The sequence below is a fragment of the Octodon degus genome, unplaced genomic scaffold, assembly GCF_000260255.1.
Source record: "Octodon degus isolate 3935 unplaced genomic scaffold, OctDeg1.0 scaffold00052, whole genome shotgun sequence".
Classification (NCBI taxonomy): domain Eukaryota; kingdom Metazoa; phylum Chordata; class Mammalia; order Rodentia; family Octodontidae; genus Octodon; species Octodon degus.
The window spans coordinates 838086-853619 of record NW_004524628.1 but is presented as its reverse complement, the minus strand read 5'-3'; the positions used below and the strand labels follow the sequence as shown (position 1 = coordinate 853619).

Here is a 15534-nt window from a genome sequence, read left to right as displayed (position 1 = left end):
CCATTCTCTGACATCCAGGGATGAGGAAGAGGCAGTCCGACCTGAGAAGGCCCGGCCATCTCCCCCGACTGGCAAGATGAGTAATCCTTTTCTCCAGCTGGCACAGGACCCCACGGTGCCCACCTACAAGCAGGGCATCCTGGCACGGAAGATGCACCATGATGCAGACGGCAAGAAGAGTGAGTGCTTCCTTCCTGTGAGCAGTGTGGTGTGCGGGGACCAGCTGTGCTGGGGACCTTGCCCGTGTGTGCGTGGCATGCAGGGAGATGGCCCGTGTCAAGGACAGGCAGCCCGTGTTCCTGCTTCAGCGCATCACGAATGGGGCTGGGTGCCAGGACCTGGGTAAGCGGGTGGAGAGAGGCACAGGGACAAAGCACGGTAGTTATCGCTGGGCTCCAGCTTCTTGTAGTGAGGCAGAGGTGAGCCAAGCACCCAGCTCTCTGGGTCAAGGGCATGAGGAACTCGGTCTGCAAGGAATTCTGGGTCCAGCACAAGGTTGTGGAGGAGGGAAAGGCTGCTCTTGATTGTGTTCTGAGGGCTGGGTGTACGGATGGGGTAGAGAAGGCTGGGTGAACAGTGATACCTCAGAGAAACCTCAAAGTAGGATGAGAGGATCTGGATTTTTGCACCTGGGCAGAGGGCATGCCCTACAAAGAAGAGAGCAAGCAGAATTTGCTGAGAACTTGAATTGTGTGAGAGGGATGCCCGGGACCTCAGTCCCCAGGCAGCAGAAGAAGCTTTGGAGCAGAGAAAGCATCTCTGCGTCTGGAATCACAGCTTGAATGGGGTGCAGCTACCAAGAACGGGGCTAGCATGGGCTGTAAGAAGCCCCCGGAGCTGAGCAGGGTGGTGACCACAGGGTGGGGCTTTCTTCCACCTGAGGAGCTCAGGCCGTACTACTGGGGGAGTGGGGAGGGTGGGGGGAGGGAAGGTTATTTCCTGGAGGGGATGCACAGGGACGAACACCCCAAGGCTGGGGCCTGAGCCTTAGTCCTGCTGCAGGGGTACACCCTGTGGACAGGGTCTTGCAGGGAGATGTCTGAGTGGAACAGTGGGTAGGGTACCTGCTCCTGGCGTGATGGGTGAACATCTTGGGAGAGGGTAGCTCTGGATATGTACATTGTGGGCAAGCTGTGTGTCTGCTTACCCCTGAACAGTATAGCTTATATGTGAGACTCCCTGCTTGTATGCGGCTGTGTTTGTGTTTGTGTCACTAGGCCCATGTGTGTACCTGTATCCTATGGGGGGGGACCGGAAGTGATGGTGAGGGTGGGGGTTCCGTGTGCACGCGCGTGCATCCGGATACGAATGCACCACCCACCATTGTGTCTGCCTGGGAACAGCGCCATGGGGCAAACGTAGCTGGAAGATGTTCCACACCTTACTGCGAGGGATGGTTCTCTACTTCCTGAAGGTAGGATGGAGTCTGGACAGGGAGTCGGGAGGCAGCGACCCAGGGCTGGCGGGAGGGAGTGCGACTGGTGGGAGGGAGGCTGGCAGTGGGGGATGACGTCTCCTCTGAGCACCCCTGTGCTGGTGGCAGGGAGAGGACCACTGTGCGGAGGCGGAGAGTTTGGTCGGGCAGATGGTGGATGAGCCTATTGGGGTGCACCACGCGCTGGCCACGCAGGCCACGCACTACACCAAGAAGCCGCACGTCTTCCAGCTGCGTACTGCAGACTGGCGCCTCTACCTCTTCCAAGCGCCGTAAGTCAGGGTGGTGGAAAGCTTCCAGGTCTTGACCACCTTCGCCTTCCCTTGGGAACCTGCGGGCGGCTGCGCCAAGAGGTGCTGGGGGCACGGAGGTGAGGCAGGGGTGCGGCCTGGTCTGCACCTGCCCATTTTGGGCCAGGTTGGCCCGTTTTGGCAGCCTTTCCTGGTCAGTCAGGGTCAGGCTTCCTAGTGCAGAACAGAGGATTTCCAGAAGTCAGTAACAAGCCATCATTTGGGGCATCTAATACAAAATCTATTGCCTTCCTAAGGTCTTTGAGAGGTCGCTGTGAATGACAGGTTCCGGTTTTTCGGGGGTGGAGCTCCAGGTGGCTGGATGACTGTGTAGCACAGGGCATGGCAGGCGGGTGTGTCCGTCTGTGCATCTTGGTGTTGGGTGCTGATGTCCCACAACCTTGGGGGTCCACAGGACAGCCAAGGAGATGACTTCCTGGATTGCGCGCATTAACCTGGCGGCAGCCACGCACTCCGCGCCGCCCTTCCCCGCCGCCGTGGGTTCCCAGCGCAGATTCGTGCGGCCCATCCTCCCCATTGGCCCGGCACAGAACTCCCTGGTAAGATCCGGGGATGGCTGGGGCCGCTGTGTGCAGGGGGCCTGGGAAAGCATTAGAGAGAGGGCTGCACACCTCAGCATGGAGGTGCGGGCCAGCGCAGCAGGAGCTCCAGGACAGACAGCTCCCTCGCCGCCTCTGCCTGCAGGAGGAGCAGCATCGGTCCCACGAGAACTGTCTGGATGCAGCCTCGGACGACCTGCTGGATCTGCAGAGGAACTTACCCGAGCGACGCGGGCGCAGCCGCGAACTGGAGGAGTACCGCCTGCGAAAGGAGTATCTGGAGTACGAGGTGAGGACCCTCGGCTGCCCCCTTGTGGCTGCCTCTGTCCCTGCAGCCGTCGCTCCCCATCGTGCCAGGAAGAGGCGATTCCTTGCCCACGTGCCCGCTGAACACATGAATTGTACACTTTCAGGCATGCTTTTCCCAAGTTGAAGGATAATGTGTATTATAGCTGAATTACTTCCCCAATACCGGCTCAGTAATGCTAATAATGTGTATGGAGCTGGCATTACTTGCCTCAATCATCTATTTTGAGGATCTAACAACTCTGGAGTAGGTATTATTATCTTCATTTTGTGTATGAGGAAAATAGCCTGATATGGCAGTGCACGCCGTAATTCTAGCACTCGGGAGGCTGAGGCAGGACGATTGCCGTGAGTGCGAGGCCAGCCTGGGTTACATAAGCAAGATCAAGGCCAGCATCAACCGTATGCTTTTTTTTTTTTCTAAAAAAAACAAAACAACTATACATGAGGAAAATGAGGCACAAAGAGATCAAACAACTTTATTTAACTAGCTAGATTTACAATCTACCCCAATCAGATTGTGTGTCTGATGTATGGTCTTAACTAAGGCTTGCGTGACTTGTATCAGGTCTATAATTGATTGCAGAATGAACTTTTGCCTAGTTAGACTCCAGGCCTCAGTTCTGCTCCCTTGTGCCCAGCGCTTGCTTCAGGAGTCCTGACTGTGCCACTGTGGGTGGAGCTCGGTGGGCAGGACAGTAGGCTGGGTAAGGTGCCTTGTGAGATTAGAGGGTAGCACCTGGGACTCGTGTGGCCCACCCCCTGCCCACCTGCTTTCAAGCTTCTTGCCCAACCTTTTAGGTTATTATTACCCCATGCTGTGAATGTCCCCCTTTGATGGAGGCCTCAGTGGTGTGGCCTAAAGAACCCAACTTCTCCCCATCACTGCCCAGCTGGGGCCCTTGGGCATTGGTCCTCCTTGGTCCCATTTCCTCCTTTGTAAATCAGAGAGGATGGTTTGTGCCCAGTCAGGACTGAGTGAGGATCCAGTGGAGGTTGAGGAAACACTTTGCAAATCCAAGGACTCCCAGCATTAAACAGATGAGGGTAGCAGGCATCCGGCTCTGCAGGTGCCAAGTGCCAGCATACTCTTCAGACTCCGTTAGGGTTCTGTTAGATGTGAGCTGCTCCACTGTCATGCTGTGCAGATCCCAGGCAGAGTGGCTTGTGCCTCGTGTGGTGCATCGGAGGTGCATCATGGTGAGGAGGTGTTGCTCAGGCACTGCAGCACGCCAGTTATTAGAATAGGCCTGGGCTGGCCTGTGTGATTATGATGTGATCCAGAGGCGCGCCCTGCAGGGCCTGATTGCTCAACACTGCGCAGAGCCTGGTGGCAGAGCCTTCTGTCCGCAGAGCTCTCTGTCTCCATAGCTGCACACCCCTGCAGCTGCCCTCATGATTCCAGCCTCCTCCTGACCCGTGTGTTGCAGAAAGCCCGCTACGAGACCTATGTGCAGCTGCTGGTGGCGCGCCTGCACTGTGCCTCTGAGGACCTGGATGTATGGGAAGAGTGGCTGGGGAGGGAAGCTGAAGACACCTGGGAACCCAAACCCAGCCTGAAGAAGTCCCACTCGAGCCCCTCCCTGCACCAGGATGAGGCCCCCACCACCGCCAAGGTGAAGCGCAATATCTCCGAGCGCCGAACCTACCGGAAGATCATCCCCAAGCGGAATCGCAATCAGCTGTGAAGCCGGCACCAACCCACAGATGCCGGCCCTTCTCCGGAGGAGACTGAGTCACTGCCCTGCAGAGGTGCCACATTCACTGGGTCCACCACGAGGCCTGGGCGCCTCCCTTCTCTGCTGAGGGGCAGCACTTGTTTCCCCGTGGCCCCATTCATTGCCCAGCTCCCTGGAGCTTCCCTCTTGCCACTGCCTGCCCACCACTGCTGTGGCAGTTGCTGCTGAGCCCGTCCCTGGCCACCCTGAAGGAAGAATGAGGTAGAACGAGGACTAGACTCCGCTCCTAACATTCAGCCCATGTCACCCCCATTCCTCAGAACCGGGGTGACTTCATTTCTGGTGCTTACTTGAACCTGAAGGAGGGCCAGCCAGGAGAGCCCCTGCCCTGAGGAAAATTAGGTAACCTGCCAGGAAGGCCCAGAGAACAGGGAAAACAGTGCAGAGACTGTTGAGAGAAGCCAACAGTGACCCAGGGAGCGGTGCCTTCCAGGCCCTGCCCACTAGGGGGCAGCCTTCTGGCAGGGACCTCAGCAAGCTTCTCTGCACCTTTGTCTTCCCTGGTTCCATGATTCTGCCAGATGAGAGAACCTGGTGTTCAGTTGCTGAGGATGGAGTGCAGCCAGGGCCTCTGGAGGTCGGTGCTGAACCGGGAGAGCCCAGAAAAGGGCCCCTTTGTTTCCCAGACGGAGAAGGTAGTTCTCCAGGTGTAGCCAGCTGGCAAGGGCAGAGAGTAAAAGGTGGGGACAGATGCCTGAGGGTGTCTGCCCAGCCAGTGCTCTAGCTCAGAAGTGTGGGATAGGATGGCCAACGGGGACCAGAGCCTCGGCCGGGCATGGGAAACCCTTCATGTCCTTACAGCTGTGCTGCTGAGGGCACCAGGACACCTTCCTCCCCGAGTCACTTCCCTGAGGCTCTGCTGTCCTCCCCAGGGAGTCCCCTCATCTTGTCCTCTGGCTGCCTCCCAGCTGGACCTGTTCTCCAGGGGAGGTTCTGAGACCAGGGACTTGGGGTGCTGCCTGTGGGAAGGAGGCTGGGCTGGAGGGAGCCACCGCCATTGTTTCTGCTCAGCCAAGTGTACCGCTAGGCCGCCTGCCAAGTGGGCCCCTCTTCTGCCTGCCCGCTGCCCCATGGCTGCCACGTGGCCTCTCCTGCTGTCCTGTGGGCCACCCTCCTCCCTCCCTCTGGACAATGCTTGTCACGGCGCAGGGCTGGCCTTGGGAGCCTCATGGCTGCCTCTGGCCAGGACTTGGACTGGGCCATGCACCCAATGGGTGTGCAATAAATACAGATGAACAGAATAGAAAGTGTGCACAAGTGCGTGGTGTGGGGGTGGGACGTAAGGCAGCTGGGCACACCTGTGTGGTGTGCACATTTATGCGCACGCATGCGTGCATGTGTAGAGTGCGTCACGTGTTCACCTGTAGTCACAGTTACAGGCTGTGGAACGTCCCTGTCATTTCCTTATATACTCGTCCATTGCACAGATAGCCTCGAACACTTGAACACCAGTACCAGGCGTTCTGGAGGTGAATTTAACACACCCCTGACTCTAGGAGTTGATAATCCACTTGCTGCTGTGCCCCAGCTCGCAGGACAGAGGTGCAGTTTGTCTTGCTGGGAAGACAATTCTGTTTCCCACGCAGGGATTCGGCCTCGGGAGGCCTGTTGGGCCAAAGGTTGTGTGTGTTTCAAGCCCCTTGAATAACTGAGGTGTAATAGCAGTGAACAGCCTCACGAGAGTCCAGTAATCTCATTTGAGGTGTAAAGTCAGCCTCGTGCCTTGGCCCAGGTTCGATGCTCACAGGCTAAATGGCCTTGAATGGGTTCTTCGACCTTCTGGACAGTGTGTCCTGATTTATAACACCGGAATAAAAGGTACAGTCTGTCCAAATGTGTGTGACGCCTCGATGCTCCTTCGCACAGGCGGAGTTGGCATCTTCATTTCAGTGGGGCGTACGAAACCTTCACAGCCAGGCGGTCCTTGCTGCCTGGCTTCACCCTGTCAGGGCTGCCAGGCACGTAGGCTAAGGGAGAACTGGGGAAGCGGGAGAGGCTCGCGGGCTTGCACTTACACGCTGTGACCACTGGAGGGCGGGCTTGCATCTCCCTAGCTCCTGACTGCGCCGGTGTGTGGTTCCATAGCTGAGCTCTCTGGGGGACTCGGGTCTGCATCTTCAGGCTAGCACCTTAACCTACCGGAATCTACCACTTGCCCAAAGTTGTCGTGGCCCCAGCTAGGGCTCCTACCACCGGCGGAAAGGCTTTCCCACTTAAAGGAATGGAGCGCTGATGTTTCCAGTGGAGGACCTCCACCAGAGACAAAGAAGTTTCTGCAGCCTGTGGGGATAGCTAGGGGCTGCCCCCTTCCCACTCCACCCGTGTGCCCCTGGAAAGCAGGGCCCTGATCCTGGGTATGGAACAGATGCGTGACCTTGTCTCCTCACATATCCCCTTTCTACCTGTGCGGAGGGTGGGTCCATCCCTTTGCAGAAGGGGGCATAAAAGCAGAGCTTCATGGTGATGAGCCCAGGCTCCAAAAGCAGGGTTCAGGTTTGGCTCCAGTTCCTCCTCTCCTATATGAAGGAGCATGGCCTCTTCCTAGCCTCCCCTGTCTCTGTTAACTGTTTCTCGGGCTCTGACAACTATTTGTTGTTTCCCAGGCATGAAAGATAGAAAGTTGGCCACACCCGCGTTGAGGCCTGGTCCCCCTCCTTGGGGTACTCAAGCTTTTGCCACTGGAAATGGGGACTGTGTATGGGCTTATGGGAGCTGGGTGGTGGGTCAGGGAGATGGGGCAGAGGGAGACAGGGCCATAAGGATGCAGAGGCCAAATCAGAAGATTCAACATGCTTCTGGTAGGACTTGTCTACAAATCTAAAGGATTCCAGAATCTTTAAATAAATTGAATGGGAAACTATAAAAACAATGGCTTAGAGTCTTGGGACAACATGACCACACCTGACCCTTCCTCCTGCCTGGCCCTGCTGCCCCACCTCACCCCACCCCATGTACATGCTCACTGCTGTGGTATTTAAGGGTTTCTTGAATGGCCATTGTTCCCAGTGCCACCTGCCCAACACTAACAGGTTCACACCTTTACCTGTCCCTTCCACTTCCATTCTCAGGGAGCAGCTATCCCCTCTACTTGTGACTGCTCCTCCTCCCTGTCCGCTCTCCTGCCTGCTGCAGACATCTCTGTCCCAGGGCTCACTTGTGGGTCTTTGGGCCTATGCTCTTTGCTCTCCATTAGTTTGCCTTGCAAATACCTGCACATATCATCAATGTGGGGAAAAGTGAAAACACCAGGCTGTGCTGGGCTGTGTTGGTGCCTGTGGCTGACACCTGCTGTCGTCATTCCTGAGGTGAATGCCCAGGATGGTGGGTCCTCACCAGCTGTCTCCCACCAGCCCCTGCTTCTCATGCCTACCTGGCCCCTGGTTACACCCTACAACTTAGCTTCTACCCCACCCTTCTCTGAAACATACCCCAAGGGCCTCTGAAGACCTTTGATCACCCAGCCCAAAATGTTTCCAGCCTTCATTCGCCCTCATCTCTGGCATCCCAGGCCTTGCTGGCCACTTGATTTCTCCAATTCTCTACCACTGCCCAGTGTGGCCTTAGTGAGTGACCAGGTGCTGGCGTCCACTTGCCCAGTGGAGTCCCAGCCGTGTGTTTTCCAGCCTGCCCCTTGTGTTTTGCTTACTTCCCTCTAAAACGGCCGGCCGTAGTAACACCACTGACCTCGCAGGAGCCCCAGGAAGACCGAGTGAAATTATGCACGTAAACATCTCAGAACAATGCCTGGCACAGGAGGAGGGCCTGGCAGGTTAGCGATTAGTACACAGCCTCTCTGTGCCCACCCCAGGCACCACGCCTTCCTCTCAGGGCTCTGGCTCAGGTCCTACCCTCAAACCTGTCATCCTGTTTTGAAGCCAGACATCTACTTTGATGTCCCTCAGTCTGGAGGTTGTAAATATACGGAATCTGAGCTCAGATGGGTTTTTGCAGATGAGGACAGTGGCTCCAATGACTTCTTAACTTGGGACTCATCCAACACCCTATTTCTCTCTTCTTCTGGGGCTCCAGCTCCAGGCCTAGGAGGCAGGCACAACTCTCATGGCATAAAAAGGGCCTAGTAGCTCCCAAGCTGCCTTCTCTTGGTGCCAATATAGTGGACAGAGACTGCCTGCTTCCTACGAGTTTCACCTTCTATCAAGGATCAGCGCTTCCTTGAGCTGTCTGCCTAGGTCTCAGCCAGGCGCTTAAGTCAAGGCCAGGGACTCAAGATAATCAAAGGCCACACTGGGAGATGGTAGGAGTGCTGCTAGTACCACCCAAAGGACAGCGATTGGCATGTGCTGTTGAAAATTCTGAGTATTATGCAGATAGGCTAGGAGGAAGGGATGTTAGGGAGAAACCCAACTAAAATCCTGCCGCCACATCTTCCACAGAGCTGTCCTTGAGTCTCCTCCGCCAGTCACTCTCCATGACCTCAAACTCCTCTTTCCTCCACTTCCACTCCCTTTCCTCCTTTTCTCCTCTCCTGTCCTCTTTCTTATCTCTCCCAGAAGGTGTTGGCTTCTTTCCATCGCATTTCCAGGGCCTCCTTTCCTGGCCTGGTATCCGGAGTCTGAAGCGTGCCCATCTCAGAACTTTATCCTCAAGTCCACAGAAGGCTGAGGTAGAAAGACTGAAAGTTCTGGCCCATCCTGGGTAACTTTGTGACTTAGGAAAAGCATTTCTCAAAGTTAAAAATCTAAAGGGCTGAGAATGTAACTCAGTGTAAAGGCCCTGGGTCCAACCCCTAGCACTGCGAAATAAACATATGCTCCCTAGGCTTCTGGCTCTCCCCTCTCTAGTGCTTGTACTTTCTTACATATTTTTCTGTGCTCCATGCTTTTCTTCCTGCTCCTCCCATTCCCTGCACGCTGTCTTCCCACAAGGTGTGGTCTCAGAGGTCTTGCTTGGCTGACCACAGGGCTTTCAGGACAGCTTCTAGGGGAGTTTCTGAATTGGAACCTCAACCTTGATCCCTGTGGCTTGTAGCTGTGTTAGACATGGCTCCTAAGTTAATCTTTCTGGAAAGTGTGAAGTACTGTATAATTGTTATCTATTTATTACCTGTCAGACTGAACTTACCTGTTGCCCTTCCCTGACCCCCCTGCTGTATAAATGATACTGTGATAGTTCGTTCACTGCTTTGATTAGCCAGGCACTAGGACACACAAGCACACTTGACCCAAATAGGTTTTTGATATCAATGTAGAGACTTCTGGCTGTTTGATCTTTTTATTCCTGTCTATAGATGACCATAGGGTTGGTAGGAAGTCTACGGACAGAAATGGCTCCTTTGTCCAGGGTCTGCAGGGAAGTCTAGCTCATATCTCCTGGCCGTCTTCCCCTCTTCATTTGCATTTACTGCCCTGACACTGGTTTGGACCCAGTTTTGCACCTTGGCTTTAGCTACTAGTATTTCTTTGAGACTCTGGTCAAGGCTATGGCCATGTGCTCAATACGTGGTTCAGAACCTACTGGAGAAAAGTCCAAGTGATGAAGGGATGGTGGAAACGTCCAGAATGTGGCTTTGCTCAAGATGGTCTGGATTCTAGTAGCGTCACTTGGCAGGGATCGCCTTGGCTGTCGCTGCTGGACACCACACAGGAAGCTAGGCCTGAATAGACACCGTGTCTTTGGAAGGATTGTCCGTGCTGGGTCTCCTCCACTGGGGTCAAGGTGAATCATTCCCTCTAGAGCCAAGTGTTGTTAGCAAAGGAGCTGCTTCTTTTGAGAACCAGAACATTTTTTTCTCACGAGTGAGAGCCAAGGACGTGACTAGGGTGGCCTTTCACTCAGCCCCTGAGAGACGCAGCAAGGCCACTTTCCAGGTCAGCTCTGCCCTGTCAGGACCGCTGAGCCACCCAAGGTGTCTTTTCTGTGGCCCTGATGCTTCCTTTTCCACTTGTCTCTTGCTAATGCCTTGCATGAATTTCTTATGATCTGTCTCAAATCCTCCCTGGGACAAGGAGAGGAATACATTAATATTTAAAATAAAATAAACAAAATGTCAGTGTGTGTGTGTCTTTGGTTGGAAATTCCTTAAGGGCAGGGACCATGTCTGTTTATGTAGCACCTGGCACAGTGTCAAATTGAGGCTTAACAAATGAATTTTGATGAAGAGAGGAAAGGAGCTGAGGTGCCTTCCTGCTGATGTGGCTCAAGGTCCCGCTGGCCCGGGGTCCCCTTGGCGCATGGGGACACCAGTTCCCACCGACCTGGGCTTGGGGTGCTGTCCACCTCTATATACCCACCACAGTCCGTACTGTCCTCACCATGCTAACTCATGCACAAACGCTGTCCCTACTCTCTGGGACACAGCCCTACCCTCACCTGGCTCAGCTGTTCACCCCGACCCTGGCTGCCCTCTTACCCACTGCCCTGACCCTACGCACTTGCCCGGGCCAGGTAGCCATCCTGGTGCTAGGAAACGCCAGGGGCAAAGCGTTTGAGGCACCGTCCCCACTCGTGCTTTGGCCCTCTGGGGGCCTCCAGCCAGGCGGGGACCTGGCAGAGGGAGGGAGAGGATAAGCTACTTCAAAACTCCAGATGCAGCAGTTAAAAAGAGGACAGAGGCAATGATCCTTCAAATTGCCACATCTGTATAATCTGCCTTTTATTTTCTGCTTCATGAAGTTTTATTTCCTATTATTTATTCACCTCCCCGCCCTCCCCTCCCCCGCCTCCTCTCCTCCTTAGCAGGCGACATGCTCAGATGGGCCCCAAGCCTTGGCCTGGGTCTGGGTACCCCCCAACACCCCCTTAGCAGGCTGGCTGCTGGCGAAGGCACCTGCTCCCCCTCCTCTGGCTCTGGCTCTCTCCTGCTCCCCCTTGGGGCATTTGGGGGCTACAGCTCTCTGTCTTTGTGTTCCACCCCTAAATCTCCTCCCTCTATCCTCTGAGCAGCACTCTGAGAAGCAGGTGGGGGAGGGGCAGTGGAGGTGAGGCCATCCCCAAGGCCTGCGCTACTGTTGCCATCCCTGACTTCTGGACCTCCAGGCCTCCCACACCCGCTCTTCTTCCCTGTGCTTGCCATCCCTACTGTCTGCCGAGGACCTTGTCTTTCTGCTCCTTTTGCTTCCATAGGCCTGTGGTCAGGGTGAGCTGGTCCCACCCTGAGTGTGAGGGTATGAGGATGGGAAGGGGAGACTCCCCCAGATCTGCTCTCTGCACGCTGATATGGAGCCCGCACCTCCCCCTTTCCAACCCAGGTGTGGAACAGGGAAGCAGTCCCGGGGGGTGCAGCCCTCAGGAGCCGAGGCTCTCGTCTAAAAAGTGGAACTGGGGCCAGGCCAGGAGGAAGATGGTGGCTGGAAGAGGGCAGGAGGGAGTTTTGGAAAATACACTAATGTGTTGAGTCCCTGCTGCCTCCTTATCATTCCAGGGACCTGCTTACCAGCTTCTGTCCCCTGCTGATGGGGACACAGACACACGAGAGTTAGGGCTTTGTGCTTGCCCCGGAGATGTCCGTTGGAGAAGAAGGCCAGGCCAAAGCACGGTCTATGAGGAGCATGAGATGTTTTGCAAATATCCTCTGAACTCTAACAGTACTTGGTGTGCTTTGAGGTTTTATTCAGATCTCATTTTTAAGCTCTGAGACATTTATTTATTTTTGCAGTACCGGGGATTGAACTCAGTACCCTGTGCTTGACAGGCAAGCGCTTATTCTACTGAGCTATCTCCCCAGCCCCTAGATTAAAAAATCTATCTTAAGGAGAGTGGTGGCCTCCTACGTGCCACCTAAGGCAATGGCCCATGGGAAGTAGTTCTTGGAAGACTTCTGAATGAGCAAATCCACAGCTCTGGGGGAAGAAGGAGCAGCAGAATCCTGAGGGCCCACTGACACTGACTGTGGGGACCAGCCCTCCTCCACCATCCGGCTCCGGCCCTATCCTGGCTGCCTTCTGCTCATTCAGGCAGGTGCACAAAAAGCCACCCCTGCCCCACACAGAGAGCAGACTCCAAACATGGAGGCACAGAGCTTGCTTGGTGGGAAGTTGCCAGGAGACCTTGGAGAAGGAGCCTTCACGCCTCAACTGGTGAGAAGCCCCCCCATCCAGGGCCTTCACTGGCCCCAGAAAGTATCTTTCCAGGGGGCTGGGGAGATAGCTCAGTACAATAAACACTTGCCTGGCAAGCACAAGGTCCTGAGTTCAATCCCCAGTTCTGAAAGAAAGAAAGAAAGAAAGAAAGAAAGAAAGAAAGAAAGAATCTTGCCAGATGTTAGAGCAGGGTGTCTGCTCATATCCTGGGCTGAGCCATGCAAGCTACAGTTGAGGAAACTGAGGGCCCTCCTGACGTAGCCAGTGGGAAAGGACAGGGGCCGCTGACACCCTACACTCCAGGCCTGAGGTCCTTCAGCAACGTTTGTCCTGGGCGACTCTCAGCCAAGGGGCGGACAGAGGTGATGGCAGGGGGCCGGGGGTCCTTGGCATTGTTACAGTGACCAGCAGATTAAAAGGACATCCGAAGTTCAGCCCCAAAAGAGCAGACAGGGCAGACAATGAAGAGGCCAGTTTTGAGGGGAAAAATGACTTCACCCTGGAAGGAAAATCCTGCCTTAGCTCACACCCACGCAGAGCTGGAGGAGGTGTCGGCCCACCTGCACCGCTTCCCCTTTTCTTCTTTTCGTTTCTCTGGACCAAGCCCATCATTCCAAGAGCTTCCACTCCCAGGAAGCGGTACAAGCGGTGAAGAGGCAGGGTGGGTGGCAACGACATGGGTGATGGGAAGACTAGGGGGCCAGGACCTGAGCCCCAGCCTACGCACCTCCTGAGGCCCCACCAATGCCACCACCTCTACCCCAAAACTGGAAGAAGGAAGAAACCTGCCAAGCCCTGACTGTGGGTGAACATATTTCTCACCCAGGGGAGCTCCAGGCTTCGAGCAGCAGGTAGGCAGGTGTGCGCATGCTCCGGACCTGGGCCCCGGGACAGGGGGTCTGGCCCTTCGAGCTGGGAGGAGGGCGCCGGGCTGGAAGGCAGGAGGGAGTCCGGCAGGAGAGGAGCACTGTGGAGGAGGAGGGGAAGCAGGGGGCTCTTGGAGAGGTGGGAAGGGGGGCGTGATGGGGGAGGGTGTTGGCTTCATGCTGTTACTAGTTTGATTTATCCCTAATGAGTTCTCAGCACATGGCTGCTCCCGGCTCACTCCAGGGGCCAGCGCGGCCTCCCGCGGGCCCCAGCCCGCCCGACTCCGTGGCAACAGCCGCTGCTCTCTTAGAAAAGAGCCAATTTCCACACTGCACAGTCCGCTTCACTCAAGGGAAATCACATTTCCCTGGGAGCGCCGCAGGCAGCGCTTCACTCCCCAGCCTGGCCCGCTGCCACAGGGCACAGATGTGGGGGAGCCGGGCATCTCCCCCGCCCTGCAGCCTCCCACCCACCAGAGCCCCCGCCGGCCCTGGCCGGGCTCTGGAAGCTTCCCCACTACCATCCCTTAGTCTCTTAGCCTGAGCCGCTGCCCAAGAGAAGGAGGAAGGGGTTGGGTAGGGGAGCCCAGAGGGAAGGCGACGCCTGTCCTTCTCCCGCCCCCTCCAGCTTCTTCCAGGAAGAACTAGGCTGTGTGGGTCTGAGAGGTGCTGAGGCATGGCTAGATCGTGTGAGCCAGAAGCCCTGGGGACGGGGGTGTGCCATCGTCTTGGAGCTACTGACTTGCAGGGTCTGTGTCCCAAAGGTCCCCAGAGAGTCCACAGAAATAAAGCCAGGAGAAGAGTGAGAAGCCACAGAGAGCAGAGACGGTGGCCGGAAGAGGCCGCGGCGGCCGCCCCCAGCACCTGCAGCCCCCCAGCCCTTCCCAAGCGCTGCTCACTTGCCCCTTTAGGCAGCCAGAGCCTGGGAGACAGAAAGCTTTGTCAGGACGTGAGGCAAGGCATAATTGCTTCTAACTCAGCGGGAGAGGGAGTAGAAGAAGTCAAATGTGTGAAGAAAGGAAAGAGAAAGAGGGGAACGCCAGGAGGAGGCAGCCTTCAGGGGCCCGGCGGATCCCAGTCCCGGGGATCAGGATGCAGTTGCAGAGGGCTCTCAACCCCCGCAGAGGTGCACATGGTGCCTGAGGTCTCCCAGGAGCCTGGCCACATCCGGGTCTCCAAGGAGGACTTGGGCAGGGATGCAGATGCAGCCTCTGGTTCATGGCTGGGCTGTGGTCTCAGCTCCTTTGTGGTCTTAGTGGAATGACCTTGCCAGTCATCTGATGCTCTCACTTTCCCCCATTGAAAAATAAGCCTAGTGTTCAGACTCAAAGACCATAGTGGGTATGGGTGAGCTTTGTGCAGAGAGGGCGGCCCGGGCTTCCCCTGGCCTCTGACTGCAGAGCTCCTGCTCAGCCCCAGAACCACCGAGGTGGGTGAGGAGGCCTCTTGTCCGCCTCCTGCTGTGCCCCTCACCAAGGAATTAGCAGAAAGAAGGTGGATGCTGATAGAGGTGGGAAGGGGATGAGCTTCTGGGGGATGGGAGCAGAACGGGGGAGCAGGCGATAGTGGGGAAACCCCAGCTTGTCTCTGGCTTCTCTGGCTCCTGTTTTGGGGCACGTGGGCTGCAGCCATCGACTGCTCTCTCTTGTGCTTGTCTCACAGGCTACATGCGTGGCTGACGCAGACTGAGTAGAACACACGCGTTTAATAACTCAGGACAAGAATTTTGGAGATGCAAGAGGAAGTGAAGGGAAATGGAGGAGTTAGGTCCAGCGTGGGGGCTGGCCTTGGAGACAGACTCCCAGCCTGTCCTACCCTGGGAGGTTCAGGGCCGGGGCTGGAAGGTCAGGGCAGCTCTGCCCACCTGGTGGGCCAACGCCTGATTGCAGCTCTTCTGGCTTGCAGCAAAAAACCCACCGGCTGCCCTATAGGGCTGCCTCATTCCCACGGGCTTCCTGCAAGCTCCTGCTCCCTGGACAGTCAAGGAGGCAGGAGGACAGAGGTGAAGGCAGGGAGCACATACCAGAAGGAGCTGTCTGGACTGGGGCAAGTTCTTTTCACATGGGCAGCAAGAGGGATTGGATGCGGGGCTGGTGAAAGCAGGTTCTGGGAAAGTCCCGAGCCCTGCCTCAGCCCCAGTCCTCCCACCACCAAACACTAATCCCTGCACCACAGATACCAGCCCAACTTCCCTGCATGATGGGTAGATCAGCACCCCCTAGGTGCTTCCCTCACTCCAGGGTGAACATGCTCCTTGGCTCTGGCAGTCTCCTGTGTGTCCTTCCTGTCCTTGTCCCCA

General features: G+C 56.1%; 1 protein-coding gene across 7 annotated transcripts in view; it reads left to right on the top strand.

The window, feature by feature from the left end:
* Positions 1-6701, top strand: part of Psd4 (pleckstrin and Sec7 domain containing 4) — a 43991-nt gene extending 37290 nt beyond the window's left edge. For all 7 annotated transcript variants that reach the window (XM_023717397.1, XM_023717393.1, XM_023717398.1 and 4 more), the window contains 6 exons: positions 19-179; positions 1344-1414; positions 1544-1707; positions 2141-2285; positions 2431-2574; positions 4022-6701. In XM_023717397.1, the coding sequence (XP_023573165.1) occupies positions 19-179; positions 1344-1414; positions 1544-1707; positions 2141-2285; positions 2431-2574; positions 4022-4279 (943 nt within the window). In that variant the 3' untranslated portion in view covers positions 4280-6701. The remainder of the gene's footprint in view (positions 1-18; positions 180-1343; positions 1415-1543; positions 1708-2140; positions 2286-2430; positions 2575-4021) is intronic.
* The last annotated feature ends 8833 nt before the right edge of the window (positions 6702-15534 follow it).